Source organism: Eulemur rufifrons, chromosome 18 (genome assembly GCF_041146395.1).
Source record: "Eulemur rufifrons isolate Redbay chromosome 18, OSU_ERuf_1, whole genome shotgun sequence".
NCBI lineage: Eukaryota > Metazoa > Chordata > Mammalia > Primates > Lemuridae > Eulemur > Eulemur rufifrons.
The window spans coordinates 18,776,267-18,794,458 of record NC_091000.1 but is presented as its reverse complement, the minus strand read 5'-3'; the positions used below and the strand labels follow the sequence as shown (position 1 = coordinate 18,794,458).

Genomic DNA, 18,192 nt, shown 5'->3' with positions numbered 1-18,192 from the left:
ATCAGCAATGCCATTTGCTCCCAAATGCCAGCAGTGAAGCATGTTTGTAAACATTTTTCAACATTTCCTCAAAGCCTTAAAATGTCTGTAATGCCAGTAGTGAAGCATGTTTATAAATGTCTTTCAACATTTCCTCACAACCTTAAAATTACTCACTGATTGTTTCTTAAGTATGCAAATATGTCTGGAAACTGAAGAAGATTGTGTTGCAATTAGATTATATTTCATCTTCATGGCTTCATTGTCCAAATTTGTCTCAGGATAGTAACATCAGGGAAAAGCTAACACTCTTTGTATAATGGCTATATGTATGGTAATATATAATTACATATGTGTATTTTATCCATAACATTTGTCTAAAAGAGTTTTTTATTTCCCACTTGTCTGCATTCCCTGCACTCTTTCCTCCTTTTTAACATACTATTAAAATTGGCTACTCAAGTCACAGACTACTTAAAGTCTGAAAGCATTAGAAAATGATTACCATATCATTTTTAAAAATCATTAAAAAAATTTATCATCATTAAAAAAATTTAAAATATCCCAAAATCAATCTAACCAAGAAGTGAAAGATCTATATAAAAAAATCTATAAAACTCTGATGAAAGAAACAGAAGAGGACACAAAAAAGTGGAACGATAATCCATGTTCACAGATTGGAAGAATTAATATTGTTAAAATGACAATACTACCCAAAGCAATTTATAAATTCAATGTAATCCTTATCTAAATTCCAATGGTATTATTCACAGAAATAGGAAAAAATATCCTAACATTTTATGGAACCATAGAAGATCCTGAAGAGACAAAGCAATCCTGAGCAAAAAGGAGGCATCACATTACCTGACATCAAAATTTACTACAAGGCATAGTAACCAAAACAGCACAGTACTGACATAAAAGCAAACACACAGAACAATGGAACAGAATAGAGAACCTCAATATACATCCACGCATTTACAACCAACTCATCTTTGACAAAGGCACCAAGAACATACAATGGTGAAAGAACAATCTTTTCAATAAATGGTGCTGGGAAAACTAGACAATTACATGCAAAAGAATGAAACTAGACCTCTCTCTCTGACCATACACAAAAATCAGATCAAAATATATTAATGATTTAAATCTAAGACCTGAAACTACAAAACTACTAGAATAAAACGTTGGAAAAATGCTCTGGGACATTGGTCTGGGCAAAGATTTTTTTGTGTAAGACCCCAAAAGCATAGGTGACCAAAGCAAAAATAGATAATCGAGGTTACATCAAGCTAAAAAGCTTCTACACAGCAAAGAAAACAATCAACAAAGTGAAGAGACAACCCACAGAATGGGAGAAAATATTTGCAAACTATCCATCTGACAAGGGATTAGTAATCAAAATATATAAGGAGCTCAAACAACTCAACAGCAAAAAATAAAATCTGATTAAAAATGGGCAAAAGATCTGAATGGACATTTCTCAAAAGAAGACATACGAATGGCCAAAAGGTATACGAAAAGAGGATCAACATCACTAATCATCCAAGAAATGTAAATCAAGACCACAATGAGATATTATCTCACCCTAGTTAAAATGGTTTATACCAAAAAGACAGTCAATAACAGATGCTAATAAGGATGTGAGGAAAGGGGAACACCTATATGCAGTTGGTAGGAATATAATTTAGGACAGCCACTATGGAGAACAGTATGGAGGTTCCTCAAAAAACTAAAAATAGAACTGCCATATGATCCAGCAATCCCACTAGCAGGTATATAGCCAAAAGAAAGGGAAATCAATATATCAAAGAGATACCTGCACTCTCACGTTCATTGAAGCAGTATTCACAATAGTCAAAATGTAGAATCAATCTAAGTGTCCATCAACAGATGAAAGGATGAGGAAAATGTGATATATATATACATACACACACACACACACACACACACACAATGGAATATTATTTAGCCATAAAAAAGAATGAAATGCTGTCATTTGCAGCAACATGGATGAAACTGGAGGCCATTATGTTAAGTGAAAAATATTGTATGTTCTCATTTATATGTGAGAGCTAAAAAAGTGAAAATAATGAAGAGAGAGAGTAGACTGGTGGTTACCAGAGGCCAGGATGGTGGGGGAAGGAAAAGGGGGATGAAGGAGAAAAAAGAATATAAATATATTTGTTACCACTGAACTATGCACTTAAAATGGCAAAGATGATAAGTTATAAATGTATATTTTACCTAAATAAAAATAAACAAATAAATAAAAAGATAACACACCCACAAAAGAAAATACCATATTCTATATTGGAACACTTTATATTCATCTTGACCCCTACCATTTGCCAGTTATTTTTTCTATTTCCACTCACAAGCTAATAATTCAGAATACTGCCTACTTTTATGAGTATTATAAAGAGCCAAGCCTTAGATTTATTAATTCTTGAAATAGAGAACTCACCTCTGGGCCCACACAGTTTTCCACAGTCACTAATGTAGCAATCCCTCACAGCTAATGAGGTTCTTAGGCAGTTTTTCATTCTAATGGTGACAAACTGCAAGCTACAGACAATGCAATGAAAAATCGATTCCACAAAATTCTGAGTATTTTTCAAAACTATTCCTAGAGTAGTTGCCTCAAAATCTAATGGAACAATAAAGGATTAAAATGATTAGGGTTTTAATAAAGGCAGAAAAAGAAATACATAGTAAATTCATCAGAAGATGAATCATTTCTATGGAAATCTATCACAAAAACAGTGAGACCAAATCAAGCATTCTGAAGACATATATATAAAATATGCAGCATGAACATAATTGATCATCAATAATCACGTTTGTGATACAAATTTATACGTGTCTTGAAAATTTATTTTTTTTTTTTTGTTGAGACAGAGTCTCACTTTGTTGCCCAGGCTAGAGTGAGTGCCGTGGCGTCAGCTTAGCTCACAGCAACCTCAGACTCCTCGGCTTAAGCGATCCTACTGCCTCAGCCTCCCGAGTAGCTGGGACTACAGGCATGCGCCACCATGCCCGGCTAATTTTTTCTATATAGATTTTTAGTTGTCCATATAATGTCTTTCCATTTTTAGTAGAGACGGAGTCTCGCTCAGGCTGGTCTCGAACTCCTGACCTTGAGCAATCCACCCGCCTCGGCCTCCCAGAGTGCTAGGATTACAGGCGTGAGCCACCGCGCCCGGCCGTGTCTTGAAAATTTATAAAGTCTTTTAATTCACAGTATTTTGTTCAATAAATTTAAAAATATATCACTAGGTAAAAACAAAATCAAAAAATCATTGACAGGTTGTCTTTTAAAGAAACACTCTGAAAATCAAAAGCAGAGGAAGCAGTAAAATATTTTCCTCTCTTTAATATAATTTTCATATTCATCTACTCCAACCTAATCTTCCTAGGAGAGGAAGATTTATCATCTGAAAATCCAAAAATAGATTCTCCACCTCCTTAAACTGTGGTGACTACTTCTAAATTGGACAGTGTTGTGGATTAGGAGGGCCCTTCATCCACCTGTATTCTTCATTTGTCTGCAGCTCCCTTCTCTCACATTCTCACCTCCTTCCCTGCTCCAGAAACACTTCCACATATTTCTAATTCAGTTCAGGATCCAGGTCATTGCTATCACCAGGAACTGACCCCTAGGAAGGTAACTGATAAGCTGATGGCCTTGACTGAAAATGGCAAAAATTGTTTCCCCTTAGTTCACACAATACATAATCATACTTCTTAACAGACTTTTTCAACAACAAATAAGAAAGTGAAAAAAGGTTACCGATATATGGTACGTATATGCTCATATCTAGAGAGAAAAGAGCCCTTTTCTTAACTAAAACCACAGATTACCCTAGCTTGACAGAATAGTAATTATGAATACAAATTCTGAAGTCTGGATGTCATTTTCTATCTATGTGAACTTAAGCAAGTTATTCAACTTATCTGAGACTGTTTCCACCGCTATAAAATGGTAATGATATTATTAGTGGTGTTGTAAGGTTCAAATGATGAAATCCCTATAAATGGTTTATCACTTAGCCCAATGACCCAATATAGCAAGACTCAATAAATTTTGTAATAATAATCATTATTATTTTTATATTCCCAGCCCTATTGCCTATAATCGGCCTGTGAACTATACCCAAGATATACAGACATTTAGTCTAGGTGCACTACTCTGATTTTAAGTCTTCTAAAAGAAAGTGATTTCTAAACTTTGTGTTGAGAACTGACCTTACAAATGTCTCCATCATCCATCATTTCTCTTGGAAATCTTAATGGTTTCATTGTGAAAATAAATTAACTTATTATGTAATTGCTAAATCTCATTTTTTATTTTTAATGAATCATAGTCCAATTACTTAATATTCTAAATATACTTTTAATATATTATTTCTAGTGGCTCATTTTTGTTTGTTTACTGAATTGCCAAAATCTCAGTACCTCTACCAATGGTTTTCATGGACCTCTGGGCAAATCGGAGACCCATTTAATGAGCCCTGGGAAATCAAAACTATTTTCATGATAATGAAAAATATTATTTGTCTTTGTTCATTGTGTTGACAATTACACTAGAAGTGCAAAAGAGTGCTGAGTAAAACTGCTGGTGCTTTAGCACAACAAGTAGCTCTGAAGTATTTGAGTAGTAATTGTACTCTTCACCACTGGGTAGTCACAGTTAAAATAAATGTCACGTTCACTAAAAATGTAAAGGAATTTCTTTGAGGAAACAGAAAAATTACTAATTTTATTAAGTCTAGACTTAAATTTTGACTTTTTTCAATATTCTGGGTGACAAAGAGCAAAACGTGTACAAGGAATCATTATTCTGTTCCCTAAGTATTGTGATTGTCTCAAAGAAATGCACCTGTGTGAGTGAGTTGCAAGCTGAACTAGCCACTTCATTCGTGGAATATTATTTTTCCTTGCAAGAACAGCTGACAGAAACTGGCTTTTTTAGACTTGAGTATGCAAAAATCTTTTTTTGGGGGGAGGTAATGAATAAATGAAGAATGATACTTCAAGGAAAACAACTAACAATATGTTAAATCTAATTTAGAAAACTTCATCACCATGAGGTTCAGAGTCAACATATTTAACGACTTTTCTAATGAGTTCCTTATCAGTTATACTAATATTTTCCAAATGATCAATGTTTGATATTTCCAATTTATGAACAGGTAAAAGACTCACTCAGAATGCAAGATAGATCAATGCAATTTTATGTAACAGTGTATGAAAAGTTCACTACTGAGGTTTCATATTCCACATTGCAAGTTATAAGAAACTACCACTTGTGGACTTCTGGTGTAGTACCAAAAAAAAAAAAAAAAAAAAAGTCAACAATCATCTAAAAAGGATATCAAATTGAAGTACTTCTCCATTATCCAACTCAATATATCTCTGTGAGGATGGTGGATTCTTTTCAGATATTTTAACAACAACAACAACAACAAAAAAAAAAATTATAATAGACTGAAAAAGATTTAAGAATCCAGCTGTATTCTGTTAAGCCAGACACTAAAGAGATTTGTAAAAATGTAAAATAATGTCACTCTTTTCAATTTTTTTTTTTAGTTTGGAAAATAAAGTTTTAAAAATAAAATGAAAATGTTATATGTTTGATGTAGTTTTTAAATTTTCTCAGTTTTAATGTTCAAAACAGTAAATACCAATATATAAGACACAGCTACACAAAAGCCAGGCCTGGGAGTCCTTGACAATTTTTAAGAGCATAAAGGGGGTCGCAGTACCAGCAAGTTTGAGAATTGCGGCCTGGTCACAACCTGGATGCATACACATCGCTTCCTTATGTTTGAACCCTACACTCCATATCAGACCACCCACCTAAGTTCTTCTTTCCTTTTTAAGTTTTCTGAAAATTTTCAGCTCATTTGTAGAGCAGAGGTAATTAGTATTTTGTGTCCTCAGTTCAATTAATTAGCAGGACCAGATTTACCAACTCCCTCCCTTTCTCCAGCTTTTCTCTGTTAATTTATTCCTGAGGCACAAAAACGTATGTTCTAATCTTAGCTCTTCTACCATCTCCTTCAGCAAACATGCAAAGAGCTCCTACTCTATATCAGGTATTATGCCAGGCTCTGAAATGACAAAGATCAATAAATAAAGCCCACGACCGTGATGAGGTCCAATAAAGTCCCTAAGTTGCATGTTTCTATATAACACATATTCAAAGAGAAATGCTTACTGAAATACTACATGTCCATTTTTTTGTTGTTGAACCTAGAAAAATGGTACAAACTTTGTATGAGCTATACAAGACAGCGTGAACCCTTCTGAGAATATAGACAAAGTAGATTAAAAGGATAGTAAATCTTATGTCCATAACTCAAATGCCATCCTTCAAAGACATTCCTATTCATGCCGAATCATTAGATATGAATGAAGGTGTACAACTGCACAATCTTTGGAATGAGCACTATCAGGGTCACAGACCTCAACTCACCACCCCAAGTGTCAGAACTAGAAAAAGAATGCAGATGAAATTGTTTCCCTTTTGCCCACTGACCTTCTGCTTGCCCATGGAATGTGATCAGCCATGACTCTGGCCAGAAACCTGAGTAAGCAACACAGACGCTTATCAGTGTACACGAATAAATTTTTAAAAATGCATTGGACAGAGTCTGCACTTGGAAACAAACAATTAAAAAATCACCTCTGATAACCAGAGGAAACTTAACAACCTCTTTTTGCAGAACAGCAGTAAATTGATTGTTTGAACAGAAGGAAAAGAGGACTTTATTGTATATACTTGAAAGATACAACCAATAATAATATGAAATTCTAGCTCTCAACTACTGCTTTCAATATTCTTTGGAGAAACACATTTGCTTTTAATTTTAGGAGTGGATGGAGCTTGGGAACTCAAACTTGGTTTACAATTTCAGCACTAAGTTCACAGAAGATATCCTGACAAACATTTTCTTTTTAATAAAAAAAATTCATCATATTGAATTCTCCCTGGATTTTTAAATGAACAGAGTACAGTAAATATGAATGATAACTTTTCATATTGGTGCTACTGACTTAAAAAAAGCTAATGGGCAGATCACCTGCATTACTAACAAAGTTATTTCTGATTATTATTTTTTAATTCTCATGCCTATTGCAGAAGTAGCACTACATATGCTAAGCCAATCTTTGCATATCTAATGAGTAAATAAGACATAATAAATCTTCTAAGTATAACACTGAACATTTATTCTCATTCTTCACAGTATTCCAGTAAAATCTAGAGCACTGAACCAAAGAACAACACCTAATAACAAAATTGGTTTTAAGGTTTACCAAATTCATCTAAAGTCTGGAGTGACTTAATTGCCTGCCTTCAATAAATATTGTAGTTCTCAAACTAATCAAATCTCTTCATCTAAGAAATAATTCCAAAGAAGGGAAGTAGAGACAGTGGGTGGGTTTACGAGAGGGATAACTCCAAATCAAAATAAAATTACATATAAATCATGGCCTGAATTAAACCAAATAACTCAACATATAAGACCTATATTAAAATACTTTTTAAAAATAGTAGGCAAAAGAGGATATTTGACCTAGAAATCCTTTCAGAGCTATGTATGTAAGATAAAACTGAATTCCACTTAGAATTATATCTCTAAGAATTTATCTCTATTAAGAATTACATCTCTAATTATATCTCTAATGTCCTCTAAGCCATGAATATGCTACTTCATCCATAGAATGAACATAGCCAGCTATTATGAAAAAAAAAAAAACCCACAAAGAATACAAAAGGATATTAATAATAAATAGTATTTTAAACGAAGAAAATCTCCACCTCACCAAAAAAGAAAAAAAAGCAAGAAAACAAACACACAAGCCTCAATTTCACTAGCATGTTGTATCTGGGTCACTGCCAAGTATCACAAACCACATTTGATATTTTGTGTTTTTAGCTGATTGACACTAGAATGTCTTTGAGGGAAATGGGGAGGGAAAGAATGAACTTGGAAAACAGAAAACAAGACTTTTCCACAGTATTCCTATATCATTTCTAGTTGATTATCAAAACAACATTGGATGTAAGTCAATTAAAAACAAATCAATGATACACGGAGGTAGCAGCCTAAAATACACCCCAGGGAAGGCTAAGCTTGGAATTCTTTTGACTTCCGCTATGAAACATTAATTTCTTACCCACCAGCAGACAGAACAACATGTACTTATACCATGGCATTGAACAACCCAGTTTTGTCTGAAGAAACAGTTCATTTTGTCTGATCATTCACAGCACATCGCATGCTTTAGTGTAGGAGGGAAAAGAAAGGATTACCCTAAATCAGAAGATAGTGTCTAAAATGTGAAGGCAAATGAAATCAGGAATCTCCCAAAACTTGGCTGAGCACATTAAAATTAGTCACTGTCTATAAAGAAACTGCCAAGACTGCTGAGGATGTGAAAGTTAATACTGCCCTGGTGTAAACTGTCAGCCTGGCCTCCATCGCCACGCCCCCTAACAGGCTGGGGCATAAGGCTGATTTCCTCCAGGGCTCTTCATTTTGAAATAAGGATTTCTAATTCCAAAAGTGCCCAGCTTCTAGCAGACTTCTTTACCGAGAGGAGAGCTTAAAGTTTAAGTTAGTTCAGTGATTTAACTTAGATAAATGGATTTTTTTCCCACTCTGGAATGGCTAAAGGTTACTTCTTAGCCTTATACATTTGACTGCTATGAGGTCAAATGTAACGTAAAAAAAAAAGTTTATTAATTATTTAGCTTCAACCATGATTAAAACTAAATTTACATCATCCTTTGTTAGTCTTTGTGACAGAACATTTTTATATCTTCCTGTTTGTAAAATTAATAATAAACAATAAAGGTAAATACTAATAATTATAGAAAGTGACCATAAAGAGAAAGATCTTTCTAAGAAGCATCAACAAATAATAAATGACCACAAAACCATTACCTCTGCTTTCTGTGTTCTGGGAAAAGCAGTTGATTTTTCTATGGCATAAACATCCACCAGGTAAAGACATGCTCCTTGCTCCCGGTCCAGAATGGCTGCAGTCTGAATTATGCCAGTGTGTCGTCCAATGGTAAAGAGGCGGCCAACAGTTTTTTCTTCACAACGAACTGAAACAATATAATACTCCACTGGGGCTTCAGACCCTCTGGGGCTAGCTGCTTCTATTGATATTACATTGGTGCCAATGGGTTCCCCTTCCTTCAAAATAGTTATATATTTGGGTTGAGTAAAAACAGGTCCATCAAGGCCCTGAAGAATGACTGTCAATTCAGTGGTCGATTTCCTCCTTTCAGGGCCAAGGTCTGTGGCAGAAACTATAAGGTTGTAGATCAACTGGGAAGGCACCAGTGCTGAAGCTACTCTCAAGTCTCCACTGTAACGATCCACAATGAAGGTGTCTGTATCCCCATTGATGATCTCATACTCCACCTCTCCATTAGCACCTTCATCTGGGTCGGCAGCCATAATTGTCGTCAGAACAGAACCAATCACAGCTGAAGGGTCTGCAGCAAGAGCGTTTTGTGATATAAACATTGGGACGTTGTCATTGAGGTCTGTAACCAAAATGGTCACATTTTTCAAAGCATATCGTCTAGTTTCTATGGGCACAGCTTGATCATTGGCTTTTACAGTTAACTCAAAGAGATTAGCAAATTCCCGATCTATTTCAGCATTAGTATATATGGTCCCTTTGACTTCATCTATGCCAAAGTGGTTGCCTCTTGGCATCTGTTGAATGATCGCATAGGACAGTTGCCCATTAATATCTGCATCAGGGTCGTGTGCAGTCACTGAAATGACAGATGTACCAATGGGAATGTTCTCAACAATAGACTTGAAAATATCTCCAGGAGGAAAGCTAGGAGGATTGTCATTAAAGTCCCTCACATGAATAACCACTGACATTGTAGATGAACGAGGAGGCCTTCCTTGGTCTTTTGCTGTTATATTTAATTTATACAAAGACTGCGTTTCAAAGTCCAATTTTTTGGCAAGAAAAATACTCCCAGTGTTTGGGCTAATGCTAAAAGTTCCATGGTTGTTAGTCCCAGTAATACTGTAATGTAAATCAGCATTGTCGCCTGAATCAGAATCAGTTGCAGTAACAGAGGACACGAGTTCACCAATTCTCATGTTTTCCAAAACATCAACAAAGAGTGTTGATTTAGGGAAAGAAGGAGTATTGTCATTTTCATCTAAAATGTCAATATTCAAGGTACAAGTTGAATTAAGGGAAATTGTCCCCGAATCCACTGCTTGAATTACAAGGGAATAGGCAGGTGTTGCTTCATAGTCTAATTTGCCAATTAGTGCTACCTGACCAGAGGAACTGTCTATAGCAAACTGTCTTTCTTCATTTCCTTTTATTATAGAATAATGAATAAGTCCATTACTACCTTCATCAACATCTGAGGCAGATACTCTTAACACTTGTGTCAGGTTGGCTGCTGATTCTGATATCGTCGCTTGATAAAAGTCTTTTAAAAATCTGGGAGCATTATCATTTATATCCTTCATGTAAACATGTACAGTGGCCTGATCCTTGAGAGGCTGAGGGAGCCCCTGATCTGTTGCTATGACTGTAAAGCTAAACACTGCAGTTCCTCTCCGCCTCATAAGAGACTCCCTGTCAAACTGATGAGTATTTGTAATTTCCCCACTGATAGCATGCAACTCAAAATCTGGCTGCACCATTTCAAAAGAATATCTTACTTCTCCATTTGGCCCAAAGTCTTTATCTACAGCACTTACTTTTCCCACAAATGATCCAGCTTTCTGCTCCTCTTCAAAGTAAAATGTGTAATTGGTACTGTTAAAAAGAGGTCTGTTATCATTTACATCTTCTAAAATTACAGTAACATTCACAGTAGCACTAAGGGGTTCCACTGCTCTGTCAAAAGCAACAACCAATAAAACATATCTGTCTTGAAGTTCACGGTCCAGTTCACTTTTTATATACAATTGACCATCTGGGAATATGCCAAAAGCATCCCCTGTATTTCCTTCAGCAATGGTGTATGCAATTTCACCATTTGCTCCTGAATCCTTATCAGAAGCTTGTACTTTAAAGAATCGAGAATTCACAGGTTCTGACTCAGAAATGGTGACCTCATAAGACAGTTGGTCAAACACTGGTGAATTGTCATTTACATCATGAACATAAACTGTTAAGATAACACTAGAGGAGAGCTGTGGAACACCCATATCGGATGCCAAGATCTCTATTTGGTAGGAGCCAGCATGAACATCCAACGGTCCTAACAGACTAATGTTACCATTCTTTTCATTGATAGCAAACAAGTTCTTGGGATTTTGCTTCAGACTATAGAGTACCATGCCATTGACACCCTCATCAGGGTCCACCGCTTTGGCTTGGAAAATGCTATGACCTGCCTGCCAATTCTCTACCACATTTACACTCTCTACTGCTTGAAGGAAATGGGGAGAGTTGTCATTCAAATCCTTAACTGTTATATTAACCACAGTATCTCCAGTCACTGTGCCCCCACTGGCCACCACTTTCAGCTGATAAAAGGATTGCTCTTCTCTGTCAATCACACTTGCTGTGGTAAGCTGCCCAGTGACCTGGTTGATAGCAAACATACCTTTCTGATCCCCAGTAGTAATGAGATAACTGATGTTGGAATTGAGATCCATGGTGGATGCAGACACACTACCCACATGATATCCTAGAGCCACATTCTCAAAAACCACGAAGCTGTAGGCAGCCTGGCTGAATACAGGTGGGTTATCTTGAGTGTCCAGTACAGTGATGGTTACTATTGCCTGGTTGGGAGATTGTAAATTGCCACCATCAGTAGCCACTATTTGCAACTGGTAAGCTGTTTTTTCTTCTCTGTCTAGGGCCATTCTTGTAGAAATAACCCCACTCTGAGCATTGACCTGAAACCGAGACCTGTCCCCAGCTGATATACTATATTTGACAGTTCCATTGGGACCCAAGTCTGGGTCAGTGGCAGACACTGTGGTGATATAGCTACCTCCAGGCTCATTCTCCTGAATATGAGCAAAATATTGGACGGGGTAGAACACCGGGCTGTTGTCATTGATATCCAGAAGACTCACATTTATGCGAGCCATTGATGACTGAGGAGGGGAGCCCAGATCTGTGGCTAGAACCAACAGGGAGTAGAAGGCTTCCTCCTCTCTGTCCAAGGAGGAAATAGTACTCAACCTCCCGGACACAGGATCCAGACGGAAGGACCTCTGGTCAGTCTCAGCCTCTTGTAGGGAGAAGCGCACCGTTCCATTGTCCCCCAGGTCCCCGTCAGTTGCCCTGAGTATCAGTAGTTCTGTCCCTGTTGGGGCATTCTCAACCACAGACACATCATACCCTTCTGGTTGGCTAAATACTGGCTTCTCATCATTCACATCTAGGAGAGTTACCACAAGCTGGGCATAGGAAACCTTCGGATGAACTCCTTGGTCCCGGGCACTTATATTCAGTATAATCTGGGAAGCAAGTTCACGGTTCAAGCCCCCAGCAGCCCCAGTGGTCACCAGGCCGCTATGTTCGCTGATATGGAACCATCCTAGTCCATTGCCAGAGACGATGCTGTAACGCAGATTAGCATTGAGACCAGAGTCGCCATCAGTGGCAGATACCCCACTCACATAGCTTCCTGGAGGCGCCTCCTCGCTCAGGTTCACTCTGTACACTTGCTGTGCAAAGACAGGAGGATGGTCATTGATGTCATTGACGAAAATTACCAGGCTTGCTACAGAAGAGCGCGCCTGGACCGCTGCGGCAGGGGGCGCCCCGTAGTTATCAGAGACGGAAACCGTGAGGTTGTAGGAAGGGATGCGCTCGCGATCCAAAGCGCTGGCCACTTTGATTAGGCTCAGGTTCGGCACTTTGCTGCTCTGCACTTCAAAGTGACGCTGCTCATTGCCCCCTAGAATCTGCACCGAGATGTTCCCGTTGGCCGAGGGGGAATCTGCGTCAGTGACGGTGAGCAGAGCCACCACAGTGCCCACCTGCGCGTTCTCATCTACTGAGGCGTAGCGCGAGGTGGCAGGGAAGTAGCGGAACTTCACCACGGGGTCATTGTCATTCACATCCAGCAGCTGAATCAGCGCCTCGGCGCGCCCAGTGAGGGAAGGCACGCCTCGGTCCATCGCCTGCACCGTAAGCGAGTACTGGCGACGGGCTTCGAAGTCCAGGGGCTCCCGCACTGTGATAAGTCCCGTTTCCGGGTCCATTTGGAAGGGGGTCCCTTCGTCCTGCAGCCGATAGCGGATGTCCGCGTTGGTGCCCTCGTCTGCGTCCGCCGCCGCCACCTGGAGGACGCTGGAGCCCACAACCGCGTCCTCAGGCACCCCCGCCTGGTAGTGGGAACTGCCAAAAACCGGGGGGTTGTCATTAATGTCTTGCACAGTCACATTTACCTGAAGGTAGCCCCGCCGCTTCGGCTCACCTTTGTCCTCTACCTCAACCAAGAGCTGGTACTGCGGCGTGACCTCGCGGTCCAGTCCGCCCTTGGACACCAGATGCAGGAACGCGCCCTCTCCGCTGGGGTTCAGGGTGATGTCCAGGCGGAAGCGGCCCGCCTCGTTGCCCCGGATGATACGGTAGGAGCGGTGGTCAACGCCGTTCGAACCGATGTCCGAGTCAGTGGCGGTGTCCAAGATGACTTGGCGCCCACTGCTACTGTCCTCCTTGAAAGTGACGACGATCGAGGGGTCTGGGAAAACTGGGGCGTTGTCATTGAGGTCCCGCACCAGCACTCGCACTTCAGTGGGGTAGGTGGGCGCGCTGGAAAGGACCACCAGGTTGATCACGTCGCTGGGCAGGCTCTCGCGGTCGATGGTGGCGGTGGTGTACAGGACTCCGGTGCTACTGTTTATGGCAAACAGGGCGTGGCTTTCGCTGAGCCGGTAGGTGAAGCCAGGGCGCGTCTGGATGGTGCCTACCAGAGTGCCTGGAGGTTGCTCTTCCAGCACTTGGAACACCTGGCGCTGCTCGGCTCCGCGGACCCAGGCCGGCCCCGGGAGCAATGACAGCAGCCAAAACACTCGAAGGAGCTGAGATGCTGATCGAGTGTGCAGCAGGAGCCACGGACGGCCAGGAGCACTGTCTGCTGCTAAGTCCATGGTCCTGGCTCCCTGGAACCGTGCGACGAGAAGGAGGGGGTGAAGCAAACAGAACGATATTTACAGGGATCAAATAGCGCCAGCAAAGATGCAGTCGACGGCTCGGTCTGAGACTGCTGCTATTTCAAAGAACCTCCAGTCCAGCAAAAGCAAGTTGCATCAGCAAAAGGCTTCAGGTAGCCTGCTGGATGCGTAGTGCAAGAGAGATGCCGTGGAGAAAAGCGGCAGGGCATTCCGCGGGACGCTTGTGAGTTTGAGTTCCCAGAAAAGTTTCTCAAACCTCTTGTATTTTCCCCCCTTTACTTTGTTTTTGAATACGGAGAGTCTGGGCGTTCTCGCCTGGGTGGGTGAGAGTTGGAAGAGGTGGCCTGTATTTAAGGTATGTGAAGAATCATTGCAAATAATTGTCTTCAGAAACTTTAGAACTTACCCACAGCAGAGAGACCGAAGAGGGAAGAACAAACGTCCGCAGCGACGGAAGGCACAACTGCGCACTGGAGAGGGAGCGGTGGGGAACCGGGAGAATAGAATTCCTTTCCCAAACTCTGGAGACGAGGGATTTCCTCGAGTCCCCACTCCTCAGAAACAAGGCTGCAACGCCCCTCCAACAGGGCTCCAGCAGCGGCCGCTGAGGCCCAGGCGGCGGCGTCTGCGCGCGGGCAGTCCGGGAACTGCGTTCCAAGCGCTCCGGTTCGCGTTCTGGCTCCGGAACCCGGGAGCGCTCAGCTCAGTCCCTTCCCCTCCGGCAGCCGCCGCCGCCGCCGCCGCCCCTGCTGCGGCTTCAAGCCCGTGGTCCGGCACAGGCAGCAGCCGACGCTCCTCGGCATTTTTCACCTCTGCCAGGGCGCCTGCCGACCCATTATTTGTACATCCAAATCGAGCTCAGGTCCCGCTTTCTTCTCGGCCTCGCAGGGGTCGGGCAGCAGCAGTGCGCGGTCCCCGAGTCCCCTCCCCTCACCATGCCAAGGGGAGCGTTCTCTGGCGGCCGCAGTCAGAAGCCCACTCTAGTGCGCCTTGCCCCCGCCCTGGTTATCTCTGCTTTTATTGTCCCGTGACAGTTTCACTTTGTAATCCACAAGGCTTTTTGTTTGGGGCAGGGGGGTGCTTGGTCCCTCTTTCTCCTTCACCATAGGCGGTGGAGGCAGGGAAGTCGGCGCTGGGCTGTGGTGGCGCCCTCCGCAGCTCCGGACGGCGCCTGTCAGCGCTCTCCTTGTCGCCTGCCGGGGCTGAAGGTTGTACGGCTGTGGAGCTAGAGCTCAGCGAGCCCCTCTCAACCTCCGCCGGTCCCTCACAGTCTCCCCGCCCCTTCGCCGCTGCACACACATGCACACACACACACACACACACACACGCACGCACACAGCGCGTCGTCGAAACACAGAGGGGGAGGGAAGACCGCGAGCTGGAGCCGGACTCAGAAACTTTGCTCGCCACTCATTGATCCCCACACTTTAGTTCGCCCGGACTCCCCCTAGCTCCCGGTCCTGTCACCTACTGCCCCTCCCTCGCCCCAGCCCCATTGGGCCGGCGCGGAGGCAGCCCCGCCTGGCACTCCCGCCGCCAGCGCCCTCCGCCTCTCCCGGCCGCCGACTGGCTTCTCGGGATGCTAATCACTCCGGCCTCCCGGAGGGCCGTAGGCGGTCTGGTGTGGGAGCCCAGCGAGGCGGAGGCGCTAAGAAGGGGGGTGATTTTTTTCCTTTTTTTTTTTTTTTTTGTCCTTTTTGGTCAAATCTTGGCCAGCGTTAGAGCAATAACAGCGAAAGGCTGCCGCAGAATCGATGGGGGTGGGGTCAGGTTTGCAGATAAATAACCTTAGTGGCGGAGTCTGGGGGAAGACCGTTAGGTTGTTATGCTAGTAATAACTCAGGGGTAAGGGGGTCGAGAGGAATAAAAGAAAGGCGGGGGGTGAGGGTCTGTTAAAGCGGGAGGAAGGATTAAGCAAAGCCTGTCTGGGAATGCACAGCGCAGATTTACTTTAACCGTTTCCTGCCCCTTCTCTTTCTGTGCGAGGGAGAGATCCGCTGTACAATGTGATCGGACAGAATCCAAACCAAATCTTCCCCGTTCCTCCTCTGTCTACACAGCGGGCTCCCTGCAGTCTAGTGCAACCTAAACCCTAAACCTGCACCCTCTTGCCCCTCTCCCCCATCTTCCGGGTGACTTGGGACACAGGCCTGGGTACCAACCGCACTTTGGACTTCCTATAGGAAAAGCCAGGGGGAACTCAGTGTTTGTTATATTTTGTTTTCCTTCCCAACTGGATTCCAGGTGTCAGTAGCCCAAACCTTAGGGTTTCAACAACAATAACAATGGCAGCCCTTTGAAAAGAGGGAGATCTTTTCCTGTTGGAAAGTTAGTTTGGAATTTTGTTCCCTGGTGAAGTATTTCCCCCTCCATATCTTGTAGCCAAAGGAATCCTAATAAAGTTTTGTTTTGTTTTTTGGTCTGGGGGAAGAATAGATATGAGAAAATAGAAATAAATAAGATAAATTTAAACAAATTTTTTTTTTTTTTTTTAAATGTCCACATGTGACGTTCTGCACTCAGATGAACTCTCCTAGTATTCACTCTGGCTAATTTTTGTGGTGGCATGCATCGCTTCTTTAAAGAAGAAAAAAGTGAGTAGGAATCAGGTCAGTATTTTTTCCCTTTAAGGGAACCAACTTAGATAATATGAATTTAAGCCAAACAATGCAAAAATATAGGGCATATGTCATACATTTCTGCCACAGGGACCCCTCCAAACTTAAAACTTTCTGTGCCCAGGAAGGATTCAGGCATGAGTAAATACTGCCCTCTGCTGTTCTGTGTCAGTCTTACATCTTTAGTTGCTTGGTTTCTTGCTTAAAATTAAATGCAGAGACTAAAGGATACGGTTACAAGGCTAATTCCTCCTCCTTGCCTAGGGATAGTGGCAAAGAAAAAGATCTTTAAGAATCTCCTCGTGCCTTTCTTTATTTAGGGTAAGAAAAAATCAAGAGTAATAGGGCAAATCTTGCTGATGCAGACAGCCTGTAACCCAAAACTTATATGTGGAAACCTGAATTCTAAAACCACCACCAATTCCTTTAGAACATTCACTTTTGCATATTCCTCTAATATAACATAATGAATGAATTGGAACCAGACAAAAAAGTCAAATTTAACCATTTCTGAATTTTTAAGACTTGAAAACTATTGAAAGCATTAGACTCCAGTCTTTTTTAAAAGAGACATTTTAAAGCCTTTAAAACAAATCATCTCTGCCAACAAGTTACAATCTTAATATCATTATTTTTGGTGTAATTTAGCAAAGAAAGATTTGTAGATTAAAGTGGAACCAAAATTTTTACAAATCATGGCAATGATGCGTGATTTTAAGAGAATATTACTGTTTTGTTTTGTTTTCTTTTGTTTGCAGTGGTCCCCAACATTTTTGGCACCAGGGACTGATTTCATGGAAGACAATTTTTCCACGGACGGGCTGGGGGGGCTGGCGAGGAGTTGGGGGGCGGGGCGGAGCTCTGCGGACAGGGATTGGGGACCAGTGTTAATAGACCATAATTGTATCATTCAGATGGGAAGAAATAGAAGGAAGTCATTCATATACTTGGAGATCATGGACTTTTGTTGGTTTGCTTGTTTGTTTAGAAAGCCTGTGGAATAATCTTCAGATTTAGTCTCAATAATATTAAGTTTGCATTATTTATGAGTGAATTTGATTTGGGGAAACAGGTGAAAATCATTCATTCTGTGAAATGGGGAGTGTTCAATCTGTGTAATATGAATATATTTTTAATTTAAAAAATAAGATATGGCAAAATAAATTAATACAGAAAATGTATACATATTCAGTATATATTGTTAAAGTAACTTTTGGACAATTTCAAAAGAGGATTATCAAAAATGATTTAGGCAATATATGGATATTTGAATAAGTACAAGCCTTTCATGATGACTACTTTATTTATGTATTTTATTTATTTATTTATTTATTTTGAGACAGAGTCTCACTCTGTTACCTGGGCGAGTGCAGTGGTGTCAGCCTAGCTCACAGCAACCTCAAACTCCTGGGCTCAAGCCATCCTCCTGCCTCAGCCTC

At 41.3% G+C, this 18,192-nt stretch overlaps 1 protein-coding gene across 2 annotated transcripts in view; it reads right to left on the bottom strand.

The window, feature by feature from the left end:
• Window positions 1–15,569, bottom strand: part of FAT4 (FAT atypical cadherin 4) — a 153,930-nt gene extending 138,361 nt beyond the window's left edge. Inside the window, exons 1-2 of one of the 2 annotated variants that reach the window (XM_069493145.1) lie at window positions 14,542–15,569; window positions 8,937–14,123 (exon numbers count right to left, since the gene is read on the bottom strand). In XM_069493145.1, coding sequence (XP_069349246.1) covers window positions 8,937–14,111 — 5,175 coding nt within the window. In that variant the 5' untranslated portion in view covers window positions 14,112–14,123; window positions 14,542–15,569. Of the gene's footprint in view, window positions 1–8,936; window positions 14,124–14,541 lie in introns of those variants that run through there. The other variant, XM_069493146.1, reaches the window with a different exon arrangement.
• Between the last annotated feature and the right edge of the window lie 2,623 nt (window positions 15,570–18,192).